The sequence below is a fragment of the Rhinopithecus bieti genome, unplaced genomic scaffold (assembly GCF_001698545.2).
Source record: "Rhinopithecus bieti isolate Rb0 unplaced genomic scaffold, ASM169854v2 scaffold_40017, whole genome shotgun sequence".
NCBI lineage: Eukaryota > Metazoa > Chordata > Mammalia > Primates > Cercopithecidae > Rhinopithecus > Rhinopithecus bieti.
The window spans coordinates 77,984-97,196 of NW_016816550.1; the positions used below are offsets into that span (position 1 = coordinate 77,984).

A 19,213-nucleotide genomic window follows, 5' to 3' on the forward strand; every position below is an offset into this window, starting at 1 on the left:
TGACTGCAGGCCATGTGTGTTTTTAAATACTGAAGACAACAAATATGACTGCCACATATAATAGTCAAAATATGGTCTTATCCCCATCTCTTTAGACTGCTAAAGTTGCTGCCTCTGACTGGACATTTTTACACTGCTTGCCCAGAAAGCCAGAAGAAGTGGACGATGAAGTCTTTTATTCTCCACGATCACTAGTGTTCCCAGAGGCAGAAAACAGAAAGTGGACAATCATGGTAAGCAAGAAACAAGGAATGGAGGATAAGTTCTTTGTGTGGTTCCAACTTGGTCATTCATGCCTTTGGGGAAAGAATAAGCAAGTGAGATTATCCAACTACATTACTTGCTCATGTAACATCTATTTTTTTTCCAGAAACTTTATAATACATCATTAGTGCTTATTAGTATTTGTAGTGTATTTGCATGGAGTGAGATTAATCTCCTTTCAAATAAATCCATTTTAACCAAAATTCTTACCACCCTTGATCCGCCTGAGCACCAGCCACCATTGTTTGCCAACCATTGTTAAGTTGTATAATTCTTATTTTAGAATCTCTTTGTTCATGTTTAGAGAAGCCCCTAATTCAGTTCTTGTATAAACTGGGCATTCAAAACATCTTACTTTTCTCCTTCTCTTTTTCGTCATTCCATGCCTTACTTTATGACTGGGCTAGATACTTGTTTTGGTTCTTTGAGGCTAGATACTTGTTTTGGTTCTTTGAGTTTGGCCATAGGGATACATGTGTTTTTAGGTATAGAACATTTCCAAATTTCATGGCAAACTTATCTTAAAAATTAATGGTTCCTTTCAGATAAAGCCACTAGTTTCATCTTCATCACTGTCATTCTAGGAAATATTAACCATATGTCTGCTTTACAATATCCCAAATGTCACCTGCTCTGGAAAATAGTACTGACATGTCTAACTTAGCTCCACCATTTTTTAGCTTTTAGTGACTTAACTGGTCTCAATTACTGTATCAGCAAGGATCTTACTTGCAAATGGGAGTCCACTCTAGGTAGATACATGGAAAATAATGTATTAAGAGACATTAAGCTGCTCCCAGAATCTTTTGGGAAAGGAAGCGCAGTGAATAATTCTTGGACACCACATAGCCAGGGACAACACAGGCAGAAAAACTGCCCAATGACACTGTGGTTCTTCTGTAGCCAGAACACCAGTGACACAGCCTGGTGCCTAAGGCTCTTGAAACTAGATGTCAGATAGTCCATTACAGCCACCACAGCTGAAATAGATTTCTCTACCTGCATATATAGCAGAAGATCCAATCTCTCTGAAGACGGCTTCTACTGCATGTTGTTCACTTCTGCATCCAAGTCTGGAGTAGATGCAGCTGAGTGGGATGCCTGTACCCTAGCTGCAAGGGAGTTTGGGAAATGTAGTTTTTAGCTTTCAGCCTCTGGAGTAGAGAAAAGCAAGTTGGAAAGGACGAGCTGCTAATTATTTATCTAATCTATAAATTGGAATAGGGTTATTGTGAACATTAAAGTAATATTTGTAAAGCTTTTAGCATAGTACATAACACACAACACATGGTAAATATTGTTATCATAATTATTACCCTCATTATCATCATCTTCACTATTGATCTGATATAGACCCTATAAAATAAGCAGGGGTTCAAGCTCAACTATGGCTGCTTGGCAGCCAACCATGACTCCCTTTTCAATGGAAGCTTGTATATTAGGCCTAAATTTGTCATATCTAATAACAGGGATGATTTTTTTCACTGCATCTTTCCAGCTTGCCACCTCAGGACACTAACTTTGGCCAAAATGTCAATTGCCTTGTTATCTAGGCCAGTACTTCTGAAGCCTTAATGTGCATTTAAATTACCTAGGGGGTCCTTTTAAGGTGCAGATTTGAATTCTGCAGGTCTAAGATGGGGCTTGAGATTTGGCACATCTATTCTTTTTTGAGATGGAGTCTCGCTCTGTTGCTGGAGTGCAATGGCGCGATCTCGGCTCACTGCAACCTCTCCCTCCCGGGTTCAAGCAATTCTCTTACCTCAGCCTCACGAGTAGCTGGGATTACAGGCAGGCGACACCATGCATAGCTAATTTTTATATTTTTAGTAGAGATGGGGTTTTCATCATGATGCCCAGGCTGGTCTCGAACTCTTGACCTCAAATGATCCACCCACCTCAGCCTTGAAAAGTGCTGGGATTACAGGTGTGAGCCACCGTGCCAGCCCAGCACTTCTAATAAGGACCCAGTTAATGTAGGTGCCACTGTCCTGCAGACCACATTTTGAGTAACAAAGATCTAGATGACAAAGAAGAAAATGTGAGCTCTCCAACCACATACCTTAGGAAGAGACACAGGGAAACATTTTCCTTGAGCTCTGTTTTGCATCAGAAGACAATTGAAGTTACAAAGATAAATCAAGTAAATCCATCAAAGTAGATCCTTTGTAGAAATTCAGTAGGGAAAACAAAAAGGAAACTTTCTAAAACATCAATTATGGAGACTCTCTGAACTTCTGATTTTTTTAAGGAGCGTATTAAACAACATCTTTAAAATCAATTTACTTGAAAATTAAATACGGAATGTATTCACATGGTTGAAATATTTACGGTGAAATCTTACATCCACCCATTTTTCCATCCATCTAGATCTTACCGCCATCTCCCCATTCCCCATGCCCCTGAGTTACCCACTATTATTAGAGGGAAATATTTTAAAGAAACCAAGAGACAGAATCATGTTAAAATGAAAGTAGAGAGTCTAAAGTAGAAAGAATGCTCATCTGGAAGTGATGAGACTTGACTTCTGTAACTGGCCTTAATACTAGTCGGCTGTGCCATCTTAGATAAGTATAAACTCTCTAGGTCCCAGTGTCCTCTCCTGTAAAATAAGCAGATTGAGCCATAGAGATGGCAAATGAGTTTTAATTCTTAGATCCCTAATCTCATCACCAGGCTACAGAAATTCTGCTGAGAAGGATTTTGAGCCTGCCTGTGGTGTGAGACAGAAAGAGTGGCATAACTGATTCGCGTGCCTTACACAGACACTAGAAAGGAGGTGGTGAGGCATGTGTTGTGCTCTTTATGTCTCTGAGCTAGATGATTTGGAGGTCCCTTTGAATTCAGTTTATTTCAGCAGCCATACAATGAGCATCTACTCTGTGCCAGGTCCTCTGCCAGGCATTGGAGATTGAAAAAAAGAGAATAGTATGCAGCCACCACATAGCCTGTACACTTCATAGAAGCATAAACATCTTCAAGTGGGATGAGATCTTAGAGATTATCCATGTTAAATTCCTATTTTATAGGCAAATAAATTATTATTTTATTTTTATTTATTTATTTTTTGAGACGGAGTCTTGCTCTCGCTCTTAAATTACGTAGGGAGTCTTGTTAAGGTGCAGATTTGAATTCTGCAGGTCTAAGATGGGGCTGGAGTACAATGGCACAATCTCGGCTCACTGCAACCTCCGCCTCCCGGGTTCAAATGATTCTCCTGCCTCAGCCTCCCGAGTAGCTGGGATTACAGGTGCCCGCCACTGCGCCTGGCTAATTTTTGTATTTTTAGTAGAGACAGGGTTTCGCCATCTTGGCCAGGCTGGTCTCGAACTCCTGACCTCAGGTGATCCACCTGCCTCGGCCTCCCAAATTGCTGGGATTAGAGGTGTGAGCCACCGCAGCCGGCCGCAAATTAATTATCCTTATACAGCTTATTTAGAATGGCTTTTAGGTTCAGCACTGCTGTGATACATTTTTCTAAGATGTTCTAATACTTGTCTTCCTCCAGACTAGCCTATCCAATACAGTAGCCAGTAGGCATATGTGGCTTTTTAAATTTAAATCTAAACTAATAAAAATTTTACAAAATCGAAGATTCAGGCTGGGCACGGTGGCTCATGCCTGTAATCCCAGCACGTTGGGAGGCTGAAACAGGGGGATTACTTGAGGTCAGGAGTTTGAGACCAGCCTAGCCAACATGGTAAAACTCTATCTCTACTAAAAATACAAAAATATTAGCCAGGCATGGTGGCGCACGTCTGTAATCCCAGCTACTCAGGAGGCTGAGGCAGGAGAATTGCTTGAACCTGGGAGGCAGAGGTTGCAGTGAGCCAAGATTGTGCCATGGCACTCCAGCCTGGGCAACAGAGCAAGACTCCATCTCAAAACAAAGAAAAAAAAAAGAAGATTCAGTTCCTCAGTTCCTCAGTTACACCAACCAAGTTGTTGAATGGACAGCACAGACATCGAACACTTCCATCACTGCTGAGAGCTCTATTGGACAGCACTACTCCAGGGAATAATTTTCACACATACAACTTGATTTAAAATCAGGATTAAATAAGAAAGGAAAGCCACAATGTGGCCCTCTAGTTCTGAAATGCCTGTAATGACTGATGTAAGGTATATAACTGAAATAGGATGAAGGGCTTTTTCTTTAATGGTGTAGCATTTTTTAAAGCTGAAGTGTCCTCTTTCAGTGCTCAGAGTAGCTTTTTAAGGCCTCCATGCTAAGAGATTTCCAGTAGTGCTGTTCAGAACGCTTCACTAATTGCATCATTCTCTTCATGGCGCACAGGTCTTTGGATCCCTTTGTTTAAAAACAAAAATCACCCATTTCCTCCCCATGAAGCTTGCTTTTGTATTTTTCAGTGATTAATAAGGCAGTAGGACTCACAAAAAGTGGACAGATGTTTTTCCTCTGCCTACAAATTTTACACTGGAGCTAAAATAACTTAAAGGGATCCTGAAAAAAAGAAAAAAAGCTGACACTTCAAAGCACTGTTATCCACATATGACTCTTAAGTCCAAAACACCATTGCAAATGTAACTCACAGTATTTTATAGTCATTTACTTCTCCCCAGGTTAGAGTTGCCCGATAAAATACAGGACACCCAGTTAAATTTGAATTTTAGATAAATAATGAATAATTTTTAGTATAAGTATGTCTCATGTACTATTTAGAACATACAGTAAAAAATGTATTTGTTGTTATCTTAAATTCTTATTTAACTTGCTTGTCTATCTGTGTTTATTTAACTGAATCTGACAATCCTAATCCAAGTTGAATTTGTAAGTTTTATTTGGAAATAAGGTTGACACAATCCATAGACAATTAAAACAAAGCAAAATGAGAGGGGCTCCCAGGAACCCATTAAAAAGTTTACAGTGTCTTTCACCTGCTAGACATTCTTATGCCAGTTCCTTCTTGTCATTCAGACATCACCTTAAATGTTACTGTTGAGCAAGATCTTCCCATGCCACCCACTCTTAAGTGGTTCCCAAGGCTCCTTTATCTCCTTTTCACATTTTATTTTCTAATGGCACTACTTGATATTTTTGTATTTTTTTGTCTGTTTGTTGCCTGTCCCCCCACTATAATGAAAACTTCTTTATGAAAGCAGTAATCCTGTCTGTAACATTCTTTATTATACCTAGAAGTGTGCCTGACACATACTTTAAATATGGACTCATACATTTTTGCAGCTTAAAGGCAATATAGGGAATTGGTTTTAGAACGTAAGTTTTGGAAATCAGGTTAAAATTCTGGCTCTCTCTGTGATCTTGGGCTCCTAATCAACTTAGGCAAATACCTTAACTTCACTAAGACTAGTTTACTCATATGAAAAATGAGGATAAAAAATAGAACCAACCTCTTAAGGTTATGAGGATTCAATGAGATCAGAGTCATGTGAGCATTGTAGTCAGGACCCAGGGACAGGTAGGTGCGGATCCACCTCTCACCACCACCACTCAGGAAAATTCCTACATCTCAGTTTCTCGATCTGTATTTTACATCTCTTACCATTTCATACAGTAGGAAAGGATATTACATGTTATGATGCACATACAGCACTCAGCACAGGGCCTGGTATGTGATAACTTTGATAAGTATATTCAGTTAACACCTTTGAAATACAAGACCTGCACTTTTGATATAGGCTAGGAACATGTGTACGGTATGGTTGAAGTGTAAGAAAAAGTACCTGAGAGACCACAAAACTACCTTTTAAGAGTAGAGTCATCCAGATTCGCCCATGTTGTCACAAATGACAGGATTTCCTTTTTTAAGGCTGAATACTATTCCATTGGATATATACACCACATTTTCTCTATCCATTCATCCATTGATGGACACTTAGGTTGATTCTGTATCTTAGCTATTGTAAATAATGCTGCAGTGAACATGGAAGTGCAGATATCCCTGCACCAGATTGGTTTCAGTTCCTTTGGGTATATACTAGGAAATGGGACTGCTGGATCATATGGGAGTTCTAGTTTTAGTTTTTGAGGAACCTCCATACCATTTTTTATGAAGGCTGTACTAATTTAGATTCCCACCAACAATGCACAGGAGATCCTCCCTCTCTGCATTCTTGTCAACACTTATCTTTCATTTTGTAAAATAAAAGCCACTCTCATAGGTGTGTGGTGATATCTCATTGTGGTTTAATTTGCATTTCCCTAACGATTAGTGATACTCAGCATTTTTTCATGAACTTGATGATTTGTATATCTTCTTTGGAAAAATGTCTGTTCAGGTCCTTTGCCCATTTTTTAATCAGGTTATTTTGTTTTCTTTCTCTTTAGTTGTTTGAGTTCCTTATATATTTTGGATATTAATCCCTTAACAGATGTATGGTTTGCAAATATTTTCTCCCATTCTGTGGATTGTCTCTTCACTTTATTTATTGTTTCTTTTGCTGTGCAGTAGCTTTTTAGTTTGATGCAATTTGATTTGTCTATGTCTGTTTCTGTTGCTTGTGTTTTCAGGGTCATATGTGAACAATTACCAGACCGATGTCGTGGAGCTTGATATGGTTTGGCTGTGTCTCCACCCAAATCTCATATTGAATTGTAGCTCCCATAATTCCCACGTGTTGTGGAAGGGATTGGTGGGAGATAATTGAATCATAGGGGCAGTTTCCCCCATACTGTTCTCGCGGTACTGGATAAGTCTCATGAGATCTGATGGTTTTATAAGGGAAAAGCCCTGTTGCTTGGCTCCCATTCTCTCTCTTGCCTGCCACCATGTGAGATACGCCTTTTGCCTTTTGCAATGATTGTGAGGCCTCTCCAGCCATTGGAACTGTGAGTCCATTAAACCTCTTTTTCTTTATAAATTTCCTAGTCTCGTGTATGTCTTTATCAGTAGCGTGAAAACAGAGTAAGACAGAACTTTTTCCCTGTGTTTTCTTTTAGTAGTGTTATAGCTTCAGAGCTTATATTTAAGTCTTCAATCCATTTTGAGTTGATTTTTTAATATGGTGTGAGACAAGAGTCCAATTTTATTTTTCTGCATGTGGATATCTAGTTTTCTAAATACCATTTGCTGAGGAGACTGTCCTTTCCCCGTTATGTGCTCTTGGCACCTCTGTCAAAAAGCAATTGACCATAAATGCATGGGTTCATTTCTGGGCTTTCCTTACTGTTTTGTTGGTTAATGTGTCTGTTTTTATGACAGTACCACGTTGTTTTATTAAAATATATTTATAATATGTTTTAAAATCAAGGAGTGTGATGCTGCCAGCTTTCTTCCTTTTGTTCAAGATCACTTTGTCTATGTGGGGTCTTTGTGGTTCCCTACAAACTTAAGGATTGTATTTTGATTTATGTGAAAATGACATTGAAATTTTGATAGGGGTTGCATTGAATCTGTAGATCACTTTGGGTAGTGTGGACATTTTTACAACATTAATTCTTTCAATCCATGAACATGGGATATCATTCCATTTATTTGTGTCTTCTTTATTTTCTTTCATCAGTGTTTTATAGTTTTCAGTAAACAGGTCTTTCACCTTCTTGATAAAATTTATACATAAGTAATTTTTTGTTGCTATTACAAATGTGATTATTTTCTTAATTTTCTTTTCAGATAGTTGATTATTAGTATATTAGAAATGCTACTGATTTCTGTATGTTGATTTCATTTTCTGTAATTTTACTGAATTCCCTTATCAGTTCTAACAGTTTTTTGGTGGACATTATGCTAAGTAAAATAACCCAGGCACAGAAAGACAAATACTACATGATCTCACTTATATGTGGACTCTAAAAAAGTTGAACTTATAGAAGTAGAGAGTAGAATGATGATTACCAGAGGCTAGGGGATGGTAAGGAAGGCAATGGGGAGTTGTTGATCAAAGGGTTCAGAGTTTCAAGTAGACAGGGAGAATAGGTTTTGAGATCTATTACACAGCAGAATGATTGTTATAGTCAATAATAATATATATTTCAAAATAACTTAGAGAAGAAATGTCAAATGTCTCTCCATAAAAAAGATAGGTAAGTAAGGTGATGGATATGTTCATTAGCTTGATTTAATCATTGTACATTGTATACATATATCAAAACATCACATTGTACTCCATAAATATATACAATTATAATTTATCAATCAAAAAATAATAATTTTTAAAAAGAATAGAGTCGGAGAAAACCTGGGTTCCAACCCAGTTCTGCACTATCTGTCATCTCAAGGATTGATTTCCTCAACTATGAATTATAATAATAAAAGCTACCTTAGAATTTTGTTGTATTAAATGAGGTAATGAGTGAGCATTTCCCTCTAGCTCACCAAAGCTCCTGGCACAGTGCTTGAAAAATATTTCTTGGCTAATACATGAAATGGTACTTAGTATTCTATCTAATACCTAGTAGGCACTCAGCTAACATTCACCATTGTTTCTGATATTATTATTGTCATTCTTGTGGAGGTTGAGAAGAGTAAAAGTGAAAATTACCATTTGTGGCTGACAGACCAAGGGGAAGCTGTATACTCTTGGCTATAGAGATAATACTCTTTCAGGAATACCCAGCTTCAGACAGCAGACATTGCTCAGATCACTCTACATCTGATTCATCCTAAACTTCTCTAGGTTGTGAGTGATCAAACCATAGTATAAACACAAGGATCTGGGATAGGAGGGATTATATTTCTCTAAAACTAGCCAATAACTAGGTTTACTTATGACTGGAAAATTCAATCACGGCTATCACTGTAGCATCTCATTTCAACTCTGTGACCCACTAGTCCTGGAGTGAGTCCTAATTATGCAGTGTTTGTGTATCTATTTGGGTCAGTCTGATCTCTGTTGACCTTCATTTATCCCCTCCTCCAATAAATAAATAAATATTAGTTCAGAACTGTTCTCTTACCGTTTTCTTGAGAAAATGCATTTTAACTGTAGCCCTGCAAAGCTGAAACCTAATTCACCTTCTCTAGGTCCCTAAGCAGACTGTCGCTAATGTTTATCCATTTCTTTCTTTCTTTGTTGTGTCATCAGGCTGTCATGGTGTCCCTGCTGACAGATTACTCACCTCAGCTCCAGAAGCCTAAATTTTGATGTTGTGTTGCTCGTCAAGAAAGAAGCAATGTTCTTCAGTAACAGAATGAGTTGGTTTGTGGGGAAAGGAGAAGAGAATCTAAAAAATAAACAAATCCCTAACACATGGTATGGGTGAACTGTATGATACTGCTTTGCCATTGTGAAACTTTCCCAAAGCCTTTAAGTGCTGATGCACTGTAATACACACTTAACTTTGCTTAAACTCTCTAATTCACAATTTCTGAGTTACATTTAGGTATCATATTAATTATCATATACATTTACTTCAACATAAAATACTGTGTTCATAATGTATAATGTCTAAGCCATTAAATGTAATCTATGCTTATTACCTGAATAAATTATCACCCACGCTAATTTATAAGTAAACATTTACCAGGCAGTGAGCTACTGGTAAATCTGTGGGCTGTGTTCCTGTCCCCCAGGACCAACTAGAAAGCCAAATGATTCATCTTACAGATGTGGTACAATTTTCAGGCCAATGAGGTAGACAGGCATTCATTTATGGAGGCAAATAACAAAATTCTTAAAATATAGCTATTACTGTTCCCAAACTCTGAAGTTTTTTTCCAATAACTTGTGAGAATGTGGTAGTGGGGAGTCCTTCAAGAGCATGCATCTCTTCTCTGTAATGATACAAGCCATAAGAAGCTTTTGTTAGCAAGTGGTAAAACCATGGATACCTAGAGTAGCATTTTCTTCGGTTCAAATTCTCTAGCAAGAGCAATTTAATTTTTTTCATGTCTGTGTTTATCATGCATCTACTCACACCATATGCTGAATATTTCCATAAATCTACTACTTGCAACATTTTAGCCAATGTTTTTCCTCCAATTTTTCTTTGGGATAATAAAAATTTATATTATTGAATTATTATAATGTAATTATAACTAGATTTCTCTTGTGGGTGACCAACATTTGTATTGCTGAATGATCATGACATAATTTGAATTTTTTAGTTAAAATGTTAAATAACATAAGTGAAGTTTTTTTTAAAATTATACATTTTACAGAACACAAAATAATGTAATTTCCTTTACATTCTACATTTACTATTAGAAAAATGTTTCCAGGCTGGTTGACTGATATTCTTCAGCACACATGTCTGACTTAAATGAGTAAGCAAGGGATTACAAATTAGATTTGCAATGAAGATGCAATAAAACATTTTTTTTTGTGGGAGAAAGAGGCTCATAATGTTACAGAAAAAACAAATCAAATTTTCCAGTAAATGTCAAAGGTGACTTTCATGTCCGTGGTTATTTATTGGAAGCACTTAGAAAGAGAGTGGAGTTCAGTGGAATATCTTTCAGCAGAGAGTATAACAATGATTTAACCAGAAGGTGTCATATAGATTGTGGAAGGCTCACCCTCAAATTGCCTACATAGAGAGAAGTGTCCTTCCACTTACCAAATGATCTCCCATAGTAACGAGGTCCCATCTCATTCCTGGTTATTCTTTGAATTAAATGGATAGCATAGTCTTCTTCCCTCAATTGGAAAGAACTTGTAATAATTTTCTTGCCAAAATATAGTCATTTTTTCCTCAAAAAGCCCTATAGCTTTCTTTATTGTGTACATACAATTTAACCTCATTCTCAGCCCAATTCTGTAGGAATGTCGCTGAGACTTGGCTACTTGGCAGACATCTTGAAAATTAACAAAATATACCTGTCACTTTAAGGAAAGCAGTTGGCATTATTTCTTTTGTTGTTGTTGTTGTTGTTGTTTTGAGACGGAGTCTCGCTCTGTCACCCAGGCTGGAGTGCAGTGGCGCGATCTCGGCTCACTGCAAGCTCCGCCTCCTGGGTTCATGCCTTTCGCCTGCCTCAGCCTCCCGAGTAGCTGGGACTGCAGGCGCCCGCCACCGCACCCGGCTAATTTTTTGTATTTTTAGTAGAGATGGGGTTTCACCGTGTTAGCCAGGATGGTCTTGATCTCCTGACTTCGTGACCCACCTCAGTTGAAATGTCAGAGCCCCCTCGGTCCAGTGCCAAAATTCCATAGCAAGTCTTCTCATGTGATAAAGATGAGTGAGGACTACATATGAAGAAAGTATTCAGAACACATTCCTTTTGAGCCTTTTAGTCTTGGAAGCTCTCATTGATGTCTTATATAGAGATGATTGAGGCAAATCTGAGACATGGTGCCACTCGGCAATCTTGTAGGATTGATATCCTTTGACAAATATAAAGAGTCATATTAAATAACAGAAAACCACTCAAGTCACAATGATCAGACTCCTATAACCAAGAATGCCACATACTGCCTTGCAAGTTGTGGTTTGGGTAAAAGTCTCAGATGAAAGAAATGAATAAAGGTTGAGACCCAGTCTGCACTTCAGTTACCAAGTCTTGTGTCTCCTTACAGGCCTTGTGGCCAGGAGGAAAGAACGCCTTTTTTGTATGTTGTCTATGGAGAGGGGGCACTTTTTAGTATTTCATATACCCAAATAGGTGCTTTGTTTTAAATCATACAAAGGATCAGTGTCTAGTAGGGGAGACCCTGCCATCAACAACTTATATCAGGAATTTTTTCAGTATCACCTTGTACTTGAGGGCAATGAGACACATACAATGCAGTGTCTTGCCTCAGTTTCTGCTAGGTTCCTTAAGACCCCATAGTGAAAATGATAGCGTCTGTCCATTTTGTGTGGCAAACATATGACACGAATCATTGAAACAAGTATTTGAGAATCAACCCTGTAGTTCTTTAATATTTTAAAGAAATTCTTCCCTAATAATTATTCAGAAAAATTAATATCAATTACTGATAAAAGAATCATGGCCAGATCAAATGGAATTGAATTCCCTGGCATGTGCTAAAACATTTCATAGTCTTATTAGTGCCTCACTTATGTCCATGACAGTAGACTTAGTCTCTAATACACGCTTTTGTGAAACTCATCCCTAGAGAAAATGCAAGCACAACTGCGTTCTGGAGCAAAATTTTTAGGCAAATGAATTTTAAAACTGGAACAGGGTTTTAAAAAATCCAGTCTATCCTTTCATTTCACAAAAGAAAAAATCTAGGAAATAACAACAATGTTCCTAGTATAGAAATATATTCAATAGGGAGGGATAATTCATGTGTTCAATGCCCCTCTGCAAATGATCTGGGATCCTACACATACAGCTGCTTGATTTGATTTACCCATAGGCTGAATGGGGAACGGGAAGCTGGCTGGTCCAGGGCTATGGTTCTATAAGGCCAAGGGCTAGAGAGGAAAATTTACACCTTAGGCAGAAGTGGACACTGATATCCAGAGATACAAACAGAAACCTAAAATTACATCCATGTAGTAGATGCTGGTGGTGCCCCATCCAGATGCCTTTCACCTGGGTTTGTCCATCCGGCAGCTGCTGACAGGGTTGCGCGCTAATGCCTCACAGCCGCCTCCTTCTTTAAAGTGCTGCTTTCAGCCACCAGGAAGTACTGTTAGCCCAGGATGTCAGACTCTCACCCTGGCCTGGCCACTAGTAGCCCACAGTTAATGAGTGACTGATATAGGGATATAAAAACTTGGCTCCCTTCTCTCCAGGCAGGAGCAAGTGTGTGGGTGAAATTTCAGCCCCATAACGCCACGTGGGTGGGATCAGGCTGAAGCTAGTAACCACTTGAGACCACGTCCTTGCTTAGCTTCTCTCCACACTGCTCCCCCAACCCCTCTCTGACACCTCAACTTGATTGCCTTCTGCTGAGAGTGTGTCCTCAATAAATCACTGGCACAAGAATCCCCATCTCAGGCTACGTTCTAGGGAATACGATCTAAGATGACCCATGAATAAGATGTTTTGTCGGTCTGTACTGCTCATCCTTCAGGCATCAAGGAGGAGTAGGGCGCTAAGAGGCTATTAGACAAATGTGGAAGAACTCACGTTTAGCAAACAAAAACTCTTCCAGTTACCAGGATCAACCTTTTGTAGAAGACAGGAGAATATTAAAATAACAAACACTATTTTCTGTCACATATTGAAATTCAAAACAGGAAATTTATTACCTGCATGGAATAGGAATGAGACCAATTTACTTTCCCCAGAGAAGAGGAGATTTAAGTTAACTGCCACAATATTTCTGATTAAGTTATGTGGAATTTTAGCACCCTTACAGATTGGCAAACCCAGTAGCTGTTTAGTTGGTCTGCCCCTTGCCCTGGCTTCCTGAGGCTGTGTTGGCATACTTTAGTGCAAGAATGTCCAATCTTTTGGCTTCCCTGGGCCACATTAAAAGAATTATCTTGGGTCACACATAAAATACACTAATACTAATGGTAACTGAGGAACTAACAATAAAAAAATTGCAAAAAACCTCATAATGTTTTAAGAAAGTTTACAAATTCGTGTTGGGCCACATTCAACGCTGTTCTGGGCCGCATGTGGCCCACGGGCCACAGGTTGGACAAACACAAGCTTGTTTTAGTGGTTCTCCAACTGAAGTGTGCATCAGAATCCCCTGGAGGGCTTGATAATACACAGATTACTGGGCCCCACCTACAAAGTATCTGATTTAGCAGATTTGAAGTAAGGCCTAGGAATCTGTACTTTGGCAAATTCTTAGGGATGCTGATGCTGCTGGTCCAGGGACCACACTGAGATCACTGGTCTGAGGCAATTCTGAAGGCTTGTATGAAGGGTTTTCACCCCCCATATCTGTAAAATACCACTATAAAGTATATGACACAACCCAGATTGTCTGACTATTGCTCTGTCTTAGGAGTCACTGAGGCCTGGGTTTCATCCCTCCTCTACTGTATAACAGTTATCCAACCCTGCTCTTCTCATCTGTAAAATGGGAATAATAATATTCATCTCATAGAGTTGTTGGGAGAATTAAATGCAGTAACATATATAACAGAATTTGGTTTAGAGCAAATGCTAAACAAATATTAGCCCCTTTGTTCAATTGTTTTAACACTGTCTATTGTTTCTTTAGCCCTTTGTAAAATTTATATCCCATCATCAGAAAGATATTGAGTGGAATATTTGGTATAAAAAAAGTACAAGGAATGAGCTTGTCTTCTGAAATTGGCAGGGTCCAGCAGCTGACACTTTATTTAGTAATTTCTGTCTAGGAGCTGGTTCGTAAATATGCAACTGAGGGGAGTGACTTGGCTCATTGCCAAATGGAATCATGGAGGCCAACAAGTCTGAAAATCCAATCAAGGTGACTAAACTCTACTTAGAAAGGCATCACAGGAATATATATTTATGTGAAATAAATCAGGGGCATTTAGTAATTGCTGGACTTTAGGTCTAGCTGGCAAAAGAGGAAAATATTAGGAAGAACTGATCAAGGTTTATCATCCATCTTTGAGAATAGCACTGCTCAAAAGAAGAAGTTTTCACACTGTTCTTAAGGCAGCAGTTCTCAAAAGTTTTGGACTCAGAAACTCTTTATGCTCTTATAAATTTTGACGATCTTAAAAAGCTTTTATTTATGTGGAATATATCAGTATATGCCACACTAGAAAGTAAAACAGAAATTTTAGAAATATTTATTTATTGATTCATTTATTATATCAATAATAAACATATCACAAGTTAACATAAGCAACATATTTTATGAGAACTACATTTTCCACAACAAAATAAAGTTAATCAATGGAGTGGCCAAACTTGTTTTATATCTCACCTTACATGATATGTTTTTGGAAAAAAGGACTATTTTAATAGTCTTTGCAGCTAATTGTGGATATATTTTGTTGTTACACTGAAACTCCACAACTGATTATAGCTCCTTATAGATTAGTTGCAATGTGGAATGTGAAACCATATAAATTAACTTTTCTACACTGTTACATTCAATTTCATGTCTATCTTGCCCTTTGAATGAACCTTTTACTCATACATGATTCCACACTGATCATTTGGAAAATATTAGTTCACTGAGTTATACAGATCTTCCAAATAATGGCACATTTCATTACATAAAATCAGAAAATCATATTTGTTAATATCACTGCTGATCTCATTAGAAAAATCTTTAGGCATTGAGAAGTAGGTACACATTTTACACAATTCTAGTTTTCTCTTGAAAGCTAAAATTGTATCTTTGACAAGAAATAATGCCAACTGCTGTCCGGGCACGGTGGCTGTAATCCCAGCACTTTGAGAGGCTGAGGCAGGTGGGTCACGAAGTCAGGAGATCAAGACCATCCTGGCTAACACGGTGAAACCCCATCTCTACTAAAAATACAAAAAATTAGCCGGGTGCGGTGGCGGGCGCCTGCAGTCCCAGCTACTCGGGAGGCTGAGGCAGGCGAAAGGCATGAACCCAGGAGGCGGAGCTTGCAGTGAGCCGAGATCGCGCCACTGCACTCCAGCCTGGGTGACAGAGCGAGACTCCGTCTCAAAAACAACAACAATAACAACAACAACAAAAGAAATAATGCCAACTGCTTTCCTTAAAGTGACAGGTATATTTTGTTAATTTTCAAGATGTCTGCCAAATAGCCAAGTCTCAGCGACCATTTTGTCAGTTGCTTTTTTCCCAAGTAAAACTGGTGTCCCATGTAAAAGGTGGCTAGTTAAATGCACAATTCAAAGAATTGCAAAAGTGTTTTTCTTCAAGACAACCATCATACTTCATTATGCCACAGAAGGACTTAATGCTCACCTCCCATTTCATCACACAGAATATTAAAAAGATGTGTCCTCAAGGGCTGAAATTTAATATTAACAATTTTTACTGTTTCATCGAGGACTTTTTGTTTTTTGAGACAGTCTCACTCTGTCACTCAGACTTGAGTGCAGTGGCGTGATCTTGGCTCACTGCAACCTCTGTCTTCCAGGTTCAAGCAATTCTCAGGCCACAGCCTCCCGAGTAGCTGGAATTACAGGCACCCGCCACCATGCCCAGCTAATTTTTGTATTTTTAGTAGAGACGAGGTTTCACCATGTTGGCCAGACTGGTCTCGAACTCCTGGCCTCAAGTGATCGGACTGATTTGGCCTTCCAAAGTGCTGGGATTACAAGCCTGAGCCACTGCCCCAGCCATCGAGGACATTCTTAAGTGAACTTGGCTTTTTTGATAAGTGCCTCTGTGTGATAGTGAAGAATACAATGATTTTTGGTTCTACTGCTTTGATTTGTGCTAAGGTGTCGGCAATTTTTCTCACCATTTCTTTTGCATCATCTGCTGATGCTTCTGTTCCAGGGACCACACTTTGTAAAGCATGGCCCTATACTGCCTTCAGGGATCCAAGAGAGGCCAAGAAGGCAGAACTCTGGAACAACCATTTTTGATTAAACAAGAACCACTGACCGCATTCTGATTTTTTTTTTTTTGTTTGTTTTTTGAGACGGAGTCTTCCTCCGTCACCCAGACGGGAGTACAGTGGTGTGATCTTGGCTCACTGCAATGTCTGCCTCCCTGGTTCAAGCGATTCTCCTTCCTCAGCCTCCTGAGTAGCTGGGATTACAGGTGCCTGCTGCCACGCTTGGCTAATTTTTGCATTTTTAGTAGAGACGGGGTTTTGCCCTGCTGGCCAGGCTGGTCTTGAACTCCTGACCTCAAGTAATCCACCTACCTCAGTCTCCCAAAGTGTTGGGATTACAAGCGTGAGCCACCAGGCCCAACTCTCATTCTGATTTTATCTGTAATATTTATTAGCATTCCCTCAAAAAGATTCTGGCGGAAAATAAAAAAGTTTATGATTTACTATTATAAAACAAGTCTTGGCTGTACTAGGAAGCAATTCACATTGAAGTTTTTTAAAAAAAATTCTATGCATACAAAGCTGTCTATTTTTGGAGCCCCAAGTGTGTGCCAGGCATTGTGTTAGGTTCTGGGGATACAGTAATTGACAAGAAAGACATGATCACTGCCTCATGATGCTTATAGTTTAGTAGGGGAGACTGACAACCACATGTAAATAGATATTGTGATAAGAGCTGTGTGGGAAACAAATTGGGTGCTATAATAGAAAATAAAGGTATGAAAGGAAAGATAAACATTTGGATTGGTAGTTCTCAAACTTTCATGGGTATCAGAATTAACTGGAGAGCTAATAAAGAATGCAGTTGTCCTGGCTTAATCAAAGTAAGGAAAGCCTGGGCCTCTGTATTTTTACCAAATAATTTTCCAAATTTTGAGTAGTACTGCTTTAAATATAGTTCCCAGAGCAAGCCTCTCAAAGAAGGTGACCTTAAACTGAGTTCTGACTGATGAGAATAATTGGGAAAAACAGGCTTTTCATTGGTTTTGGATCAGATTTGTCTGAGGTGATGCCAGTGCTTCAGCTGTAGGGCTGAGAAGTTCACTTATGGCTTAAATGAGCCCATTGTATTTCTTATTACAAATAATTTGATTACTTAAGTGAACGACTAGAGGGGTTCCTGTAACAAACATGTTTTATGAGCAGGAGTGGTTACATTAGACATTTTGTATTTACTAACCATGTCACGGAACATCTCTCTGAAAGACTTATCCCATTAACAAGGGACAGATCACATATCTTTACCTTTAAAACATTTCACCACAATTGGCTCTTTTTCTGACAATGCCTTTTTACATAGTCACTGAACGATAAATTCTGAGTTCTCTGAAATTCTCTTCGTTGTCTTGCTAAGAAGTTAACAACCAGCATGACACTTTGAATTAATTCTCAAAGTGCTTATGCTAATAAGATTATCTCCCCTCAAGGCTTTTCATTAAATATAATTGTAAAAATTACATTTCTTTAAGGTCAGTAAAAGAAATCAAGGTATTTAATTTCTGATTTCCGCATAATTAAGTGAAGAATGGAGGGGAAGAATATTCCAGCTAGAGGGAATAGTGTACAGATTGGCTCTGAGATGAAAGAGGGCTTGTCTTCTTCATGGGACTGGAGGAAGAGAGTATAGCTACAGTATAGTGAGCAAGAGAGAGAGGAGCACAAGACACATCTGAAAAGTTCAGCAGGGATCAGTCCATATTGGCCTTTGAGGCTAAGATAAGAAATTTGGTTTATTTTATGTTCAATGGGAAGCCATTGACACAACCTATCCATCAAAAGTGTTCTGTGAAGACAACTTTGAGTTTGTACAACAGATCTGTTTATAAAATAGGTACCTGGGAGCACAATCAATATTGGCAGAACTAGCTCCAGGATTCTGAGCTCCATTTTACTGGCTCATGCTTCACTCTATCTCTTCATTTCTCTGTTGTTAATTCTTGCCTTCCTCTGCTTCTCTGTATTCACCTCCCTATTTGTCTTTCAATGTATTCCATCCTCCCAATCTTTCTTTCTCCTGGAAGAATTGGAACTTGGGATCTCATCTTAAGTGCAGGATGGCCTTGAAAAGGAAAAGAGACTTTTTATCTGACGAATGCAAGCCCTCTTCAATTATCAGGCCCAGAGAGGTGTTAAAATCAACAGCAGTGAAATCTCACTCCCACTTGAGCTAAATAATTACATCTACATCTTGAGGGCACTTGCTATATGGGCTCTAGACTAACTGAAGCCAAGTAGCTACGAAATGCCATATGCTAGACACCATAATTCATAGCCATAGTTTAGCAATGCATAACCAACCACTAACCAAACTTGTTCTGGTAAACCAGTGAGAATTCCTGTCAAACAACTTTGTATCAGACAAGTCCTTGTCCCCTTTTGCCTTTAAAAATCTTGTAACAAAAAGGCCCAAATGGAGCATTCCCCAAGGCAACTTGGAAGTGTGTCCTGGGCTGCAGTCCTCAATCTTTGCCCAAATAAATTCTCTATGTTAATTCTGTCTCCTTTTCTTTCTTTAGTTTGATAGCCCGAAGGATGAGAATATCAGCTATTCCAATCCTACTGGTCCTCTTAGCTGGATGACCTTGACTGAGTGCTATAGCCTCAGACTCCTCATTTGTAAACAGAGGATAGTAATAACAACTACTTATAGAAATATATGTGCTA

At 38.7% G+C, this 19,213-nt stretch overlaps 1 protein-coding gene across 1 annotated transcript in view; it reads left to right on the top strand.

The window, feature by feature from the left end:
* Positions 1 to 10,167, top strand: part of OTC (ornithine transcarbamylase) — a 69,430-nt gene extending 59,263 nt beyond the window's left edge. Inside the window, exons 6-7 of the mRNA XM_017854957.1 lie at positions 96 to 233; positions 9,271 to 10,167. Coding sequence (XP_017710446.1) covers positions 96 to 233; positions 9,271 to 9,330 — 198 coding nt within the window. The 3' untranslated portion in view covers positions 9,331 to 10,167. The remainder of the gene's footprint in view (positions 1 to 95; positions 234 to 9,270) is intronic.
* Positions 10,168 to 19,213: the final 9,046 nt, after the last annotated feature.